General features: G+C 31.1%; 1 protein-coding gene across 1 annotated transcript in view; it reads right to left on the reverse strand.

The window, feature by feature from the left end:
• garz (Sec7 domain-containing protein garz) overlaps window positions 1–14,971 on the reverse strand; it is a 64,627-nt gene that overhangs the window by 36,025 nt on the left and 13,631 nt on the right. Inside the window, 7 exon segments of the mRNA XM_076516729.1 lie at window positions 1,107–1,205; window positions 2,746–2,966; window positions 3,354–3,534; window positions 3,929–4,063; window positions 4,390–4,938; window positions 10,300–10,406; window positions 11,910–12,137. Of these exon segments, the coding sequence (XP_076372844.1) occupies window positions 1,107–1,205; window positions 2,746–2,966; window positions 3,354–3,534; window positions 3,929–4,063; window positions 4,390–4,938; window positions 10,300–10,406; window positions 11,910–12,137 (1,520 nt within the window).

The raw sequence follows: 14,971 nt of genomic DNA on the forward strand, positions 1-14,971 counted from the left end.
GTATCTTAACATTACTACACCTGCACTTATTCTAAGGAAATGTTACTTATTCTTTTCATGAACATTTTTCTCACTTTCAGTTTAAGTTGATACTTATGAAAATAAATATAATTGTTCTCTTAAATCAGCATACCATTAAATTCTTTGACCAAATCAGTCTTTCATGTAATTCTTGCAATGTTTTCATTTACAACTGTACTAAACTAAGTTAAATTAAACAAAGCTTGTTTTAAACTTAACTCAGAGCTATACAAAGGTTATCTGCACTAGCTGTCCCTAACTTATCAGTGTAAGACTACAGAGAAGTCAAGTATTTAGTCATCACCAACTGCCAACTCTTGGGCTGCTCTTTTACCAATGAATAATGAGATTGGTTGCCATATTATAATGACACCCCCATGGATGAAAGGGCATATTTGGTGGGACAGGAATTCAAACTTGAGTCCCTTATATTGCAAGTCAACCACCCTAATGACCTGATGATGCTGAGACTACACATTTTATAGTACTGTTTCAACATACTTTGGTTTCATTGTTATTGTCAAGGGTTGGAACTTCACTGTTATTTCCAAACAATTATTCATCAATACTAAAGTCTAAAAATGTATTTTATTTCTAATGTTTAAACTTTCTTTAATCTTTTAGTGTTTTTTTTGGCTGAATTACTTGTATTTTCATAAGGCAAACTTTCATAAAGATATTTTACTTGAAACGACAGTATATAACTATCACTAATTACTCCCTATCCTTATAAAATGATATTTACATATAACTAACAACTAACAACTTGTTCTATGGCATTTTTGATTTTAAAAAATAACTTGTAGAAAGTTTATTCTTCATGATGTGCTATACATTCACTAAAACATCCAGCAAGAACCATGCATGTATTGGATCAGAGTTTAATTGGAAAGAAATTCATTTTAACTAAAAAACTATATGAGAAATTTGAATATTTTGCTTAAAAAAGATGAACTACTACTATCGTCATATTTAAAACTTAAGACATTTTTAATTCACTTATTGTGAGCTTGTGACCTTCAGTAACTTTTAAGCTTCAGATATTTAATACGCATAATTAATCTTTTAAAACTTAAGATGCATACCTCCAGCTGAAATTTAAGATGTGTTCGTAAAGCTTCAAACAGAAGGAAGCAAACACTAAGAGTTGTTGCAAACAATGACAGTCTTTCAGAATTCAAGAGCTGGAAAAAGAACCATTAAATGTATAAATTCTTCTGGATGACATGAAAGTTACAATCTTTCTTGATTAAAAAAGGAGGAGTTATATCTAAATAAAGTTTTTTTTACTTAATTTCAGCATTTGCTCTAAAAATTATTTTTCATGTAACATGATCAAAATTGGCTTTTGCACATATGTATATTTCTATTTCAAATGACTCCCCATATGTCACATTACAATGAATACTAAAGAACATTATTGTCAAAACATAGCCAAAAATACCTTCATAAACAAAGCATGAACAAATGTAAAAAAAAATTTTTTTTTTTGAAAACAGCATTATACCATGCTGTTTTACATTCAGTACAGATGTTGAAATTATTTGCCATTAAATGTACCATATAAAAAATATAAAACAAAGAACATTTTGATATTGGAAGGACATTGGTACTAATACTTAATTCACTAACAAATGCAACTCAGAAAAACCTTTTCATAATAAATCAACAGAACAAAATAACTTACAAAAGTGTTTATTCCACCTTACAATGAGTACTGGAATGATTTATGGAGTGTAAAAATTCAATTTTCTCAAATATGGCATTAAACTGGATGACAATGAAGTAACATGCAATATATTGTTAAAAAATCTATTTCATGTTAGACCACTGTCATAAGAACAAGTGATTTAAGAATAATTATTTTACAGTTCTTCCTCTTCTTTGTTAAAAAATAAATATAACAGCAGATGAATACACAATCTAAACTTACCTGTAAATGAATTAAAACACTAAAGTAGCTAAGTTAATGGTGCATGCATGAACAAGTACACTTTTGTAAACTTAACTTTCAAAACATAAAAGTATCTTACAATATGAAATGGGAGAGAAGTGTAGAATGTAGAAAAGGAAAACTTGTAAACATTTTTTTTAATAAATGGAAGACAAACATGCACTTTTGAAATAACCAATTTCTCACCCATACTTGTGAGGGTAAGGTATTTCTAATTTGGACTGACACTTTTCTCACATATTTGTCACCTTTTAATATCTTTTCCACCTCCCATTCTTTTGTCCTAGCACACTATTTCAACCTCCGAGGTTCAGGTTTTAACATTTTCTGTCTAAAATACTGCCTTGAACGTTTCTAGGAGAAGATACTTTAGAAATATCTCTCTGTCTTCAGACTGTTACAGATAGTTAATAGATATTAAACTGAATAAAAAGAATTAAACACAACATATAATGGTGATGAATTAATTTAGATGTCAGGTGTCACTTGTCATATAAGTTAATCTTTCAATTTCAAAGTATTCAAATCAGTATTTTACAAAATTATAGAGAGAAGGAAGCTACTTTATCTATTCTCTTGGTAAAAAAAAAAAAAGTCTTTCAACATAATTTTATTTCAAACATGAATTACAGATATCTACTTAGGAACAATAAGTTTACTGCAATAAGACAATCTCATGCATAAAATCCTTTCAAGAACTTTTATTATTAATTAATATTCCACTTTCAATTACTCAAACAAAACTTTAATACGAAGTTTGGCCAACTTACCAAAAACAAATTTCGACACATGTCATCCTTTACTAGGGCCAAGAGAGATGAAAAGTTACCAATGCTGTCAGCTCCTGCTTCCAAAGCAACCTTCAGGAGCCCTAGTCCAATTTGAATCATCATTTCGGTGTTATGATGGTCAAGTGGGCATATCAGAGATACTAAGAATCGAAATAATTCCCGTACACAAGGAAGTCCATATGGCACGAGAGGATCTAAACCTGTTTTATATGGTATTTGAGACAGTATAATTGTGAAGAAGTGCTTTCTATATAGTTAAGTGTCATTAATCTGCAATTAAAATAACGACCTTACCAACTATGATAATATTAAGGTTTTTGTAGTAAAAATAAAAATGGACAACAAAATGATTATTTATACATTACGATGTCAAAACCAACAAAATGAGCACTGATATCTCTCAAAAATTGATATTTTAGTTGGTGGTGGTTGTGAGTTTGAATTCATTAAGAAAAAAAATTATATAATTTCAAATAACTTTCACACTAATTGACTTCATGAACAACTGATATTTTAAAATTGGTGACATTAAAATAAGGGTATCAATAGAACAAAAAACTGATATACTAACAAGTGGAGATACCAACCTTCTTTTGGAGGCTGATGAGAAGTGAACCGCACACCCCTGGGGTTAACATACTCTTCATTTTTACTTTCTCTCTGTTCTGGAAAACTTGATTCTAAAACCAAAGATTCAGAATCCCTAGGTGTTTGAACTGGTACAAAATCAGCACTATTGCTGTTCTGCAGTGGTTCTGTAGTCTGTTTCTAAAACAGAGAAACATAGAATGTTATGCAAGTTCATATTCACCATACTTTCAATTTATGTTTGCACAAGTTTCATGAAAGAAAATATATTTAATACTTTTAAGTCTAAATGGTTATGTTTAAAACATTAATAAATAATTTAATAAAACAAGTTTTGCACTTAAATAATAAACACACTCAAAAAACCTGACTACAGAAGATAACACTGCCTTTCTTGATCAGGGTTGAATTTTCTTGTAAACCCATGTGACCAAAGGTTTAACTTCTAAGTACTTAGTTTAAATTGTAGTTTAATATTGTGACATTCTATGTTTTTTGAGCATCATGGATTGATGTACTTAAATTTGCTATAAATGTGTTATGCTCTACAACATTTATTTTCGTATAGGCTCACCCAAGAATCATTAGTTGATGAAAGAGATGTCTCTCTTAGTGAAGATTCATATATACAATCTTGTTGCTGTTCAATATTCATAGCTTGACTACTTTCGCATCTTTCACTAAATTCAGTTATTTCCAATGTATGGTCCTACAATTTAAAATTTACATTTTAGAAAATCATGAAACTAAAAAACCATGTGATCATTCAAATTATTTTGATATGCTAATTAATGAAAATAACATCAACTACATCTTATATTTTAAGCAAAACAGCCAATTAATTTTTAAATAGTATGAGAATTGAATAAATTAAAGAATCAAGTGCAACGTGTCATCTTGACTTTTTATATATAAAACATTTTATAACAATTCTTTCATAACTGATATAAAATGTACAGAAATGACAAAAGGAAACAGTTATGTAATAAACAAAATGAAAATGCTTTCTTGAGATTTGGAGAGAAAATAACTTACTTTTGTAAATCTACTGCTGGCCAGATTATGTACATCAACATGAATGGTGTTGTGATGAGGTAAACTGAAACTTTCTGTTATTGTAGTTTCAATCACCTCACAAGGTGATTCTTCCTCACAATGGGAATGAGTAGAAGAATCTCTTGAAGATGCATGATTTTCTACCTTAAAGTATGTTTCTTCTACAGTCTCATCTTTTGCTTTCGAAATTAACAAATCCTGAGGTCTAGATGATGTACTATTTTCTAAGGGAGTGTTGGTTCCTTCTATTGAAGATTTAATGACTTTTTCTGACTCAACCAACCCCTGAGGCCCTTGTATTTTTTCTGAGGAAGTGTTCTGAAGTTCTGGATTGGCAGATTCAGTTGCTGTTTTAAAAGAAGCAACACTTAAACTACTTTCAGGACTATTAGCTGTAGATGCAGGTGGAGTTGGAAATGGAATATCTTTCTTTGGAGAAGTTGTTGTATATTTTTTATGTTTAGGTCTTGGAGATCGACGTTTTCTGGCATGACGAGACGTGTCAATACCGCTAGCTCTCATTTTGAGCTGGAAAACAAAAATTTCTACAGCTCACTAATATAGTGAAAAAGTTATTATTATTTTTTTAAAATCTGCAACAACATTTGGGCTATCGTTTCAACATTTCCAAAGATACTCTTTTCTTATTAACCAGTAGGAACAAGAGAGTTCATTTCATTTTGACCTTGAACGTGCACCGATATTTTTCAGATATTTAAAACCCCCTTGAAACAATAATTCCTACTAACTTTTTTATAAAATAAATTTCTAATAAATTAACAAATGAACAACTTCTATGTAGCCAGCTTTGCGTAAAACCCTAAGTCAAATTTCTGTTGGTCTACGACATAAAACAAGATCATGAATGTAAAAAATGTATTCAACCACTATTAAGAAATAAGAATAGTTAATACATTTAAAAAGAAAATAGAACATTTAAATTTGTTTATCTGTTTATTTTTCTTAAAATGCAAAAACAAACTCATTCTTTGATTAATAAAAGTTATGAAATATATCCAACTTACAACCTAATATAACCTCATGAAAGAGTGGGAAAAATAATGGTGAATCTATCATATGCAATTAAAAGCAAACAGTAAAAAGCTGTAAATGCTAGGTCATAATTACCACTATAATTAAAATTTGTAGGGAATGATGTCTAAAAAAACGTCTTATACTCAAACTGATTTGGATAAAAACAAGTAGTGGTGAAATTCTAAGTATCATTAGAAATATTTTCTATTTCAGTGAATGCAATTCATATTTCATTAAAATTTACAACTCTATGTTCTCACTACTTTATTTTATAATACTGTTTAATCACACTCACTCTGTTCTCATACAAATACACACTAGAATCTTTATTCTACATCTTTGAGAATTGTATCACAAACTTCACTAATGTTTTTCTGATGAAATCAACATATCAAACAATGAAGAAAATAAAATACATTTAAGTTTTTTTTTTGGACATAACTTTTATAATTTATTTTTCAGTCACTAGAAATACTAAGATTTTTTGAAAAAGTTATCCGTAAAAGATTTTTTCAACAGTAAGTATACTAAAGAAGATTTGAAAACTTGCAATGTTTCGCCAGTGTTTATCTACTATCATCATTTGACATTATGTGCAAGGAAGGTCAGGAACATAAAATACTCAATGTGAGAAAAACCAAATTTTTGAAAAGTGTCAACAGTGTTGGATAAGTTTTCCAGTTAAGAGTAATTATCAAGTGACTGGAATATTTAACACTTTCCGTACTAATGGGGTTCATCATATTTTGTAGACTTAAGTTCAAAATTTTATTACACTACTGTTTTATAACTGTATTTTCATATATTTGGAATCTCAATGTAGTTCATGATTTGACTTTTAGTATTATACATTTAGTTTCTTAATTGAAAAGTATCTATTAAATATTGCCAAATTTTTATTTTTTTGTGTGTCACATGGGACTTGGTCTTCTGCTTTTGTTCATATTGTATTATGAGCATCTTGAAATGCAAATTTCACAGTTCTTAATGAATTAGAAAATCATGTTACCAATATTGACAGTCAAGTTATAATACCAAATCTACCTTTTCTATCTGCTAAGATATTATTACATCTATCAAATTCACCACAGTGGCTCTGCCCACCTGTTCCTCTTTTGAAAATACTTGTTTACCTATGCCTACATAAGTACATGTTTATAACCAATCAAAAGCATTCATTTTCAATATCATAACCCTGCCAGTATTCCTAAAGTATTTGTAGGTTAAGCTGTTATAACCATGTCTATAATCAATCAAAAGCATTCACTTTCAATATCATAACCCTGCCAGTCTTCCTAAAGTATTTGTAGGTTAAGCTGTTATAACCATGTCTATAATCAATCAAAAGCATTCACTTTCAATATCATAACCCTGTCAGTCTTCCTAAAGTATTTATGTGGTTTAAGAGTTTTTAGGTTAGGTAGGTATCCTAATAAATTACAGTGGATTTCTGTGCTATTAGTATAGTAAATCTTTTTTTATTTTGTTATTTCAAAATGCATATATAAAACCTACAAAATTTTTTTTTTACATGTGCAGTGAGGCTCAGCAAGTATGAAACAAGTACAAACCTTGTAACATCACAAATGGTATAAATCATTGTTATTTACTGTGTTCTTATTTTAATAAAATAAGAACCAGCATTTTGTTTTAAACAGTAGTACACACACACACACAACATATGTATGTAATGCATGGTAACCAAAATGTCACTATGTATTACAAAACACTGGTACACTAGTATTAAGGCTAAGTAAGACAAGTAAAACCTTTGTACTTTGTAAAGGTCAATTCGATGCTATTTCATAAAGTAACACAAGTTGCATGTGTTCTACATAAGTTACAATTTTTGTGGTGGGATTAAAAGTTGTAAATGGTTCAGCCAATAAAATACAAAAATTAATAAATATAAATAGATGTATACTATTATGAGATTTAAACTATTTAGAATAAACAGTTGTGTTTTCCTTTGACAATTTGCAGTCATTCTGAGAGAAAAGAGAAATTAAGTTTAGTTTTTTTAAATAGTGGTTACGAGGTTAGTCAATTTGACTAACCCAGTACAGAGTTATGGTAGAGAAAGTGATAAAATATAATTTTTGTTCTGAAAATTTGATTGATATTTATTTGATTGGTTATTTGGTATTTTTGAAGCAAAGTAACTAGGCCATCTGCACTAAATAACCAGTAAAGTGTAAAAAGTCCATAAAATGTAAAAATAAATTTGGTTAAAAACTAAACATGGTATCCCAGGCCTGCTTCTGAGCTTTTCCTTGTCTGCTGACATGAGAAATATGTCAAGGTTTTAGGTGTAGAATGGGCAGCTTCTTGAATAATGCAATCAGTTACTGCTTCCATGCAGTCATTAATAGACGGTAGGCCAACAACAGCAGGATCCATTTTTAAGAGAGAGAGGTGAAAGACACCCAGTTGGCTTAGTCCACCTTCCACTGTGGCAATGACCAGCGAGTTTCCCTCAAAACTATAGGAAACTAACTGCTCCATGAATTACTGTCAATCCTCCAAGAGAAAAGAGAGAAAACTGAAGGGGGAACATAGATCAAAAGCAGTAGAATATTGACTACATGTGTGAAAATAAGTAATGGAACAAGTACTGAAGAGAAAGATTGTGATCCAAGAGCATATGCTGCACAGAGCAATCTATCCCAGCAATATCAGCACCACACCAGAGGGGATTGTGTTCATTAAAGTCTCCCATGATTGCAAAGGAAAACAGCAACTGTTCTATGAGAGCAACAAGGTCTAATTGATCACGAGTCTCTCCAGGAGAGAAGTAGAGAGAACAAACAATGATGGTAAGACCCAAAGAAGCACAGATGGCTGTGGCTTCCAAAGGTACCTTGAGAGGCACAAACAAAGTGGGCATGTGCTGATCAATCAGCAGTGCCACCCCTCCATGCATACACTCATCACATAACCTCTCATTCCAATATAAAGAAAACTGCTGAAAGGTGACTGTATCAGTCACTAGAAGAAATGGTAGGGACAGAGACAGGAGTAAATGTTGATTTGTCAACTTGATTATCTATTGAGGTCAAAATACTCTTCACAAAAGACTCAGAGAGGTGCAGAAAGTACTGTATGTGCATCCACTGTAGTCATGGAATGTAGCACAACAGTGTATGTCTGAGATTGAGTAGGGGACAACATCTCTTGGACCTCTGGATAAGAAATGTTATTAACAGTTTTTATATGCTGTACCTCTTTCTCATCTTCTCACTTATGGCAAGAACAAAAGTAAGAGGGGTGGAAACCACTCCAGATGTAGAGATGGTCCAGTTGACACTCACAGGTGTAGTCTTTGCCATATCAACAAATTCATAAAGAACCATGACAAGATGTCTGTAAATGTCCGAACCACTGATGCTGGAAACAATGAAAAGGGTTAAGAATATAAATAAGGCCATATTCTATAGTTCAGATAAACTGCCTTGACAAAGGCAGGCAGATGTGGCAATGAAAATGTCAAAACAAGAACATTGTTACGCAGAATAATTCCATTCTCGTGAGCAGAGATAAGGCACATAACAGAAATGCCTTTGTTAGGGAAACCAGAGAGGATCTCTGACTCAAGGACATTCTTCAAATGCCTCTCAACAATCATTCCTCAGGAATTATTTAAAGTTGAATGCGGAGTAACCTCCACAGGCATATCCTCAATGGCTTTTAAATTCATGAATAATTCAATGTGTTGGTGTAGATGGTTCCACTAGGGTATCCACAGTATGTAGCTTCTTGATTAACTCTGCAGAGGCAGCAAGCTTCCCTAATCCCCTCCAACTAAACAATGGCCACATTTGCCCTAAAGGTTTGTCTGACAAAATTCATTATAATAAAATAAGGTACAGCTGCAGAATGGGGTGGAGATTACTGTTCAGAGTCTTCAAGATGTGCTCACTTACCTATGAGGTGTTTTTTTCATTATTTTATTATCATTCGGATTTGGGAGATCCATAATATAAATAGAAAGATTCAGTTTTCACTTATTCTACCCCCATGGAGTCCTATAAGGGGACACATTACAATGCCAAACATGGTCAATGCAGTAGCACCAGGGATTCATGAGCATTATACCCAAACACCATCAGACAGTGTCCACAACACCCAACACTCATACTTACTTAACTCCAGCCCAACAAGGCCAGCCTATTGACCTTGGGGTAGCTACACATCTACAAAAATTTAAGGCCAAAGTGGTGCTTTGCAGAGCTCCAGAAAACACTCAACCAGCATCCTTTACTCACCTTTATGGGTTGCCATGCATGGCAAAACATATGACTGGATGTTCAAATCCCTGGCTTATTTATTAAAATTATATGGCTTATGGTAGTACAAAATAAGAAATGAACTTCTGCAAGCTTTATAACAGTAGTAAAAGTATCTGTTTTAAATATATTTAATACTTAATTATTAAATATTAACATTTCAGATATATATACTGAATTTTACATAAGCGATTAAAAAGGTAAGACACGTACCTTCTTAGGTTAAAATATTAAAAATATTTGAGCTATCTTATAAATTTACAGAGATGCCATAATTCTAAAAATGCCTGTGTAGAATATTTTAAAAATTAATAAATTTAATGAACTTGTACACAGCAAAAAGTATAAAATAGCAGAACTGAGCTTTTAAGTTAATTTAAGATTTTGCTCAATGTCTAATAACACACACACACAAATGTAAGTAATTAATCCAGTTTAACTTTTATGAATGTGGATCCCGATACAGATGTTTTATCTCTTATATAGAAAATGCATTTAAATGAATGTACAGAAAATCATACCTGGTTTCATAAAAATGATTTTAAAGTAAAACACTAAAGCAACTTACCTTTTTGGAGGAAAATGAATGTGAATCTTCTGCAAAACCAATTAAACGTGAAAACAGCAACTGGACCATATCCATAAGAACATGTTCTGCTGACTTGCGTAATAATTCTATGATACAAATTATAATAATCAATTTTACAATACTCCATTAAATACTGATGCAGTTTTGTAAGTACAGATTACAATACACTTCAAGAGTCTAAGGTTTTTAAATAATTCTTTAACTTGTATAAAACAAGAAAGTTGTTACAAAGTTAAACAACTACAGAAAAGTGTTAAATAAAACAACTATTATTATGTTACTGAGTTTCAACTATGACTATGTAACAAGTTCAGAACTGTATGCTTCACAAAGTTAATTATACTTTATAAAACCAATTTGTATATGCTAATGTTAGCAGCAACTTTTCACTACAGCTCCACAAGTGACAGATTTAGCACCTACACATTTTGTTTAGACCAAAATTCCACCCATATGTCAGTGCAATGCCAAAATTGATATACTTGTAACTTCAGGATAAGTTAATCCTTTTTAAGGAAGGACATTCACACAACAAGACTGTTAAACTATTATGTCAACACTGATGCTTAAAGTGTCAATCTAAATTAAAATAACACAAACAGTCTAGCTGGAAAATAATCTGATTAATCATAGCACCTTGAAAAGTATCTGATTTATTGATAATTTTAGAAATATGTTTCCATGAAATTCTAAAATGGAATTATTTCTAAACATAAATATTAATAAGAAATAACTGACATCTGATTAAATAAAAGGATTTTTTTAAAAACTGAAATTCACTATTTTGTTTAACAGATTCATTTTTTTTTTAAACTGAGTTTCACTAATTTCCAAACTTTTGATTAATAATTTCATTAAACAAATATTCTCAAGTTTCTTCACCCTTTTGGTCACTAGGAGACATGGAAATGTTGGAATAACTGGTAAGTATTTCTCCACAGCAAATAATTTAAAAATGCATTTAAGTTAAATATAAATATATGAAGATAAAAGTTCTAACAAAAAAATGCAATTTGGAGCTAAGGTAATGCAAAACTACAACTAACAGATATTTTGAATTAAAACAAAAGACAACTGAAATTAGAGATGATTTTTTTGTATTTATTATCAAAAATTTGTTTTACCTCATCACACAGAATATTAAAACCAACTAAATCAGTCAATTTTTCCTGGTAACATAATCCGTTATATGCATAGCTGCCTACAAATAATGCTGCACAACTATATGTAATTTAACACTCAAGTTTAATCAACTTGAAGCTTTTTTTGTAAGTCAGTGAAATGAAATCAATCTCAAATTTTAAAAATTTTAAATAGTTGTATCTTCAATGTAATGTTTGACTTCCAATGTCAATTTAAGAATACAAGATCCTTGCTCATAATGACAAACTTGAATCCTTTTAAGTACTTTCAATGTCCACTGTGGACCCTTAAAATAACATGGAATTTATGTTTAATGCATGTGTACAGTTATACCAAAAGTGTTTAATTATATTATAAACATGAAAGATAGTACCACTAGTTTTTTTCTCTCCCAAATAAGAACAGAATAAATATGTAGCTTTAACACGAACATTTATTACTCTTACCACTCAACCTCATTTCAAAACAGATTCTGAAACAGGACTGCATAATTTCACACACTGATTCATTGGTAAGAAGCATGCCTAGAGGATTCAGAAGTAACATCCTCAGAACCTGAAGAATGTTCAACAGCACCACCTCATCTGATGCTGGATCCGTGCCAACAAATCTTGCATGGGTCACAGCATCTGCTATGTTTTCTGCAGCCACTGCAGCTGTTTCACATCCCACATCTGATTTTATGAAAGCAAAATTTGTTAGAAAGTTAATTAAAACATGTTAGGTTAATCAAATGGCAACAAAATTCATAAAAATTAGACAAACTAATTAACCAAATTAAATATTAGCAAACAAGACATAGGGTTAAAGAATACATGACCAGACATGAGCAACAGAGCAACTATAGGTCTACTATTAAAACATTCACTGCCATATGCTCCCCTGATGGGTTACAGACAATTTTTTTTCAAAGTTAAATTTATCTTGTAGCATTCGAGTTTGGGACACTGACTACTTTTGGGCACCTGTTAAATGTTTACTTATTACGCAGCAGCAAACATGTTAAGAGATATGTACAAAGTTGCATACCAATGTATTTACTATAAAGATTTCAGATTAAATTTTAATAAGCAACTATTATAACTATAGACAAATAATGTTCTTTGCATTATCTGAGGACTTAGAGCCTTTAACACCAGAAACTACATATTTGACAATGTGGGTTAGTATTTTTCAGCAAAATGAAAATGTGAAAAGTTCAGAAGAAAAATCAGATTACAAAAGTTTCATTGCAGCTAAAGGGAAACATGTTCTGTTTGGAATATAGAAAGTTATAATACTCAAAGCAAAGAGATACCAGCTTCTGGTTACCATTTACTCTGTGGAATGACACAGAATACTGCAAGATAAATGTAATTAAGTTTTAGAGTTCTGTTTTGTTACAGTACAATGAAACTTATAAAACAATAAAATTCAACAAGGAAATGAAATGCTTATTTTTACAAGGGTAAAAATATATTAAAACCAAGATATGGCCAAACTGGTAAAAAAAAACAATATGCCATTGTAAAGCATTGATTACTGACTAAATTAAATTACATGAAATGTTAAAGGAAAAATGTAGTTTAATATAATACAATATTAATTAGTATGGAAACAGCAAGACATTACATTTTAGGCAAATTTTGTTATATATATAAATTTAATTGTAAAAACTACTAACTCAGATATATTAAAATATAACCCTGATGCAATTATAGTTCTGGGGAAAGAATTACTATATAAGGACAAAATGCACCCCTAAAAAATTATAAGGATTGAGAACATAATCAATGATTGATTAATCACCTAAAATATCCAGTGTAGCTAATCATTATATACAAAGTTTATACATGAATTAAAACATGGTTCAATTTGAAGAATCACTGACATGTTCACAAAGTTGCAGTAACCACCAGTTTCTAATTGCTAAGTATTTCCAACATTTGATGTTAATCCTCATAACAGCATTAGTTCTTGAGAACTTGACATTTGTAACTATCTTTCATGCTCACATACAGAATATCCTATTTACATTCAGCAAGTCCCAGAAACATTAGTCACAGTGATTGCAAATTATATTACTTGATATAAAATATAATGATATATGTTTGATATATAGCACAAGTCCCAAATCAGTTTCTACTCCAGAACTTTTCAGTTCAATACAAATCTATTACACCATTTGAACAGAATCTGAAGCTCATATTTGCCTACCAAAATATTTTTATTTTGCTTAATAATATCATAATTAACTGTTACAATTATCATTTATTTAAGACATACTATGTTTGGAAAGAAAACAAAAATTACTGTCATTTACTCTAAATTTCTGGTATTTTGTAAAATATGCATATACAAGTTATTTACAAATAAACTGAGTCAAAGATTAAACTGAAGAAATTTTGGTATAATGAAACAATTGCAAACATTTTTCAACATGAAGTGGTACACACAAATGTTAAACAGTTCAAGTTCGTGCATGTTCAACGATAATAACATTAAGAAGATAGTACCATGTGTCACACTAATCAACAGTATAAATATCATAAAATTAGGAATGTTGTTTTCAAATATGGTTATTGGAAGAATACTCAGACAATCTATACCTGAATATTAAATAGTCCATCAGCTTATTAAACTAGCAAACTGGTATTTGTACTGATTGATTCACCACTATTTATGACAGCTAGATCACTTAACAGCCTTCTCCCTGATCCCATCGCTAATCCTTGACAGCCATCACAAACTGGGGCCTCCTCTGATATAAAAAAGACCAGAATTCCATGTTAAGGTGGCAATCTTCTGCAGTCACTGACTGCTTCCGACTTCACTTACGAAGTCTGTGGAATTCCATCCCACCAGTCACATGCACTACTCTAGCTCTAGCCACCTCTTCTCAGTTTTCCTAAGAGGCATTTACTTATCTATCATTACTAATGACATACGTCTTTCTGTAGAACCTGCCTATAAAATTCAACTCTACGTCTTTCACAGTACCCACAGCAAACCTACAGCACTTCATAAAACTAGTTACCACTTCAAGAACATTAGCTGAATCTACCCTAAACTATGGGTCACCACCAGTTTCATTCTTAGCTTAATCACCATGCTACAAACAACCTCTTCCTTAATTCAACCAGCCAGTCTCAAACCACAGTTCCAACACCCAAGACATGTATACCATCATCTCCAGCCAGCTCATCTAAATAAACAATCTGGATTCCAAAACCTAAGTCAGCCTTAACTTCCCACCAGTTAACCCAAACCAAATCCCTAACAAGAAGCCAAACACACCAAACCTTATCACTGGAAAAAAAGCCACTCATGATTCTGAATCCTTTGACGTGCAACCATGTCAAAATACACAACTACTCCCCTTCCATGTCCAGAAATAATAAAAAACAGTAATTATTTTTATGTATCCATTCCCAAAATCAACTTAAATTAGGTTATACATGTTTTTAAACCTAAGTTAACCATCCAAATTAAAATTAAAAAAAAAAGATAAGTATACTTATAGTCCAAA

Source organism: Tachypleus tridentatus, chromosome 7, assembly GCF_004210375.1.
Source record: "Tachypleus tridentatus isolate NWPU-2018 chromosome 7, ASM421037v1, whole genome shotgun sequence".
Taxonomy (NCBI): domain Eukaryota; kingdom Metazoa; phylum Arthropoda; class Merostomata; order Xiphosura; family Limulidae; genus Tachypleus; species Tachypleus tridentatus.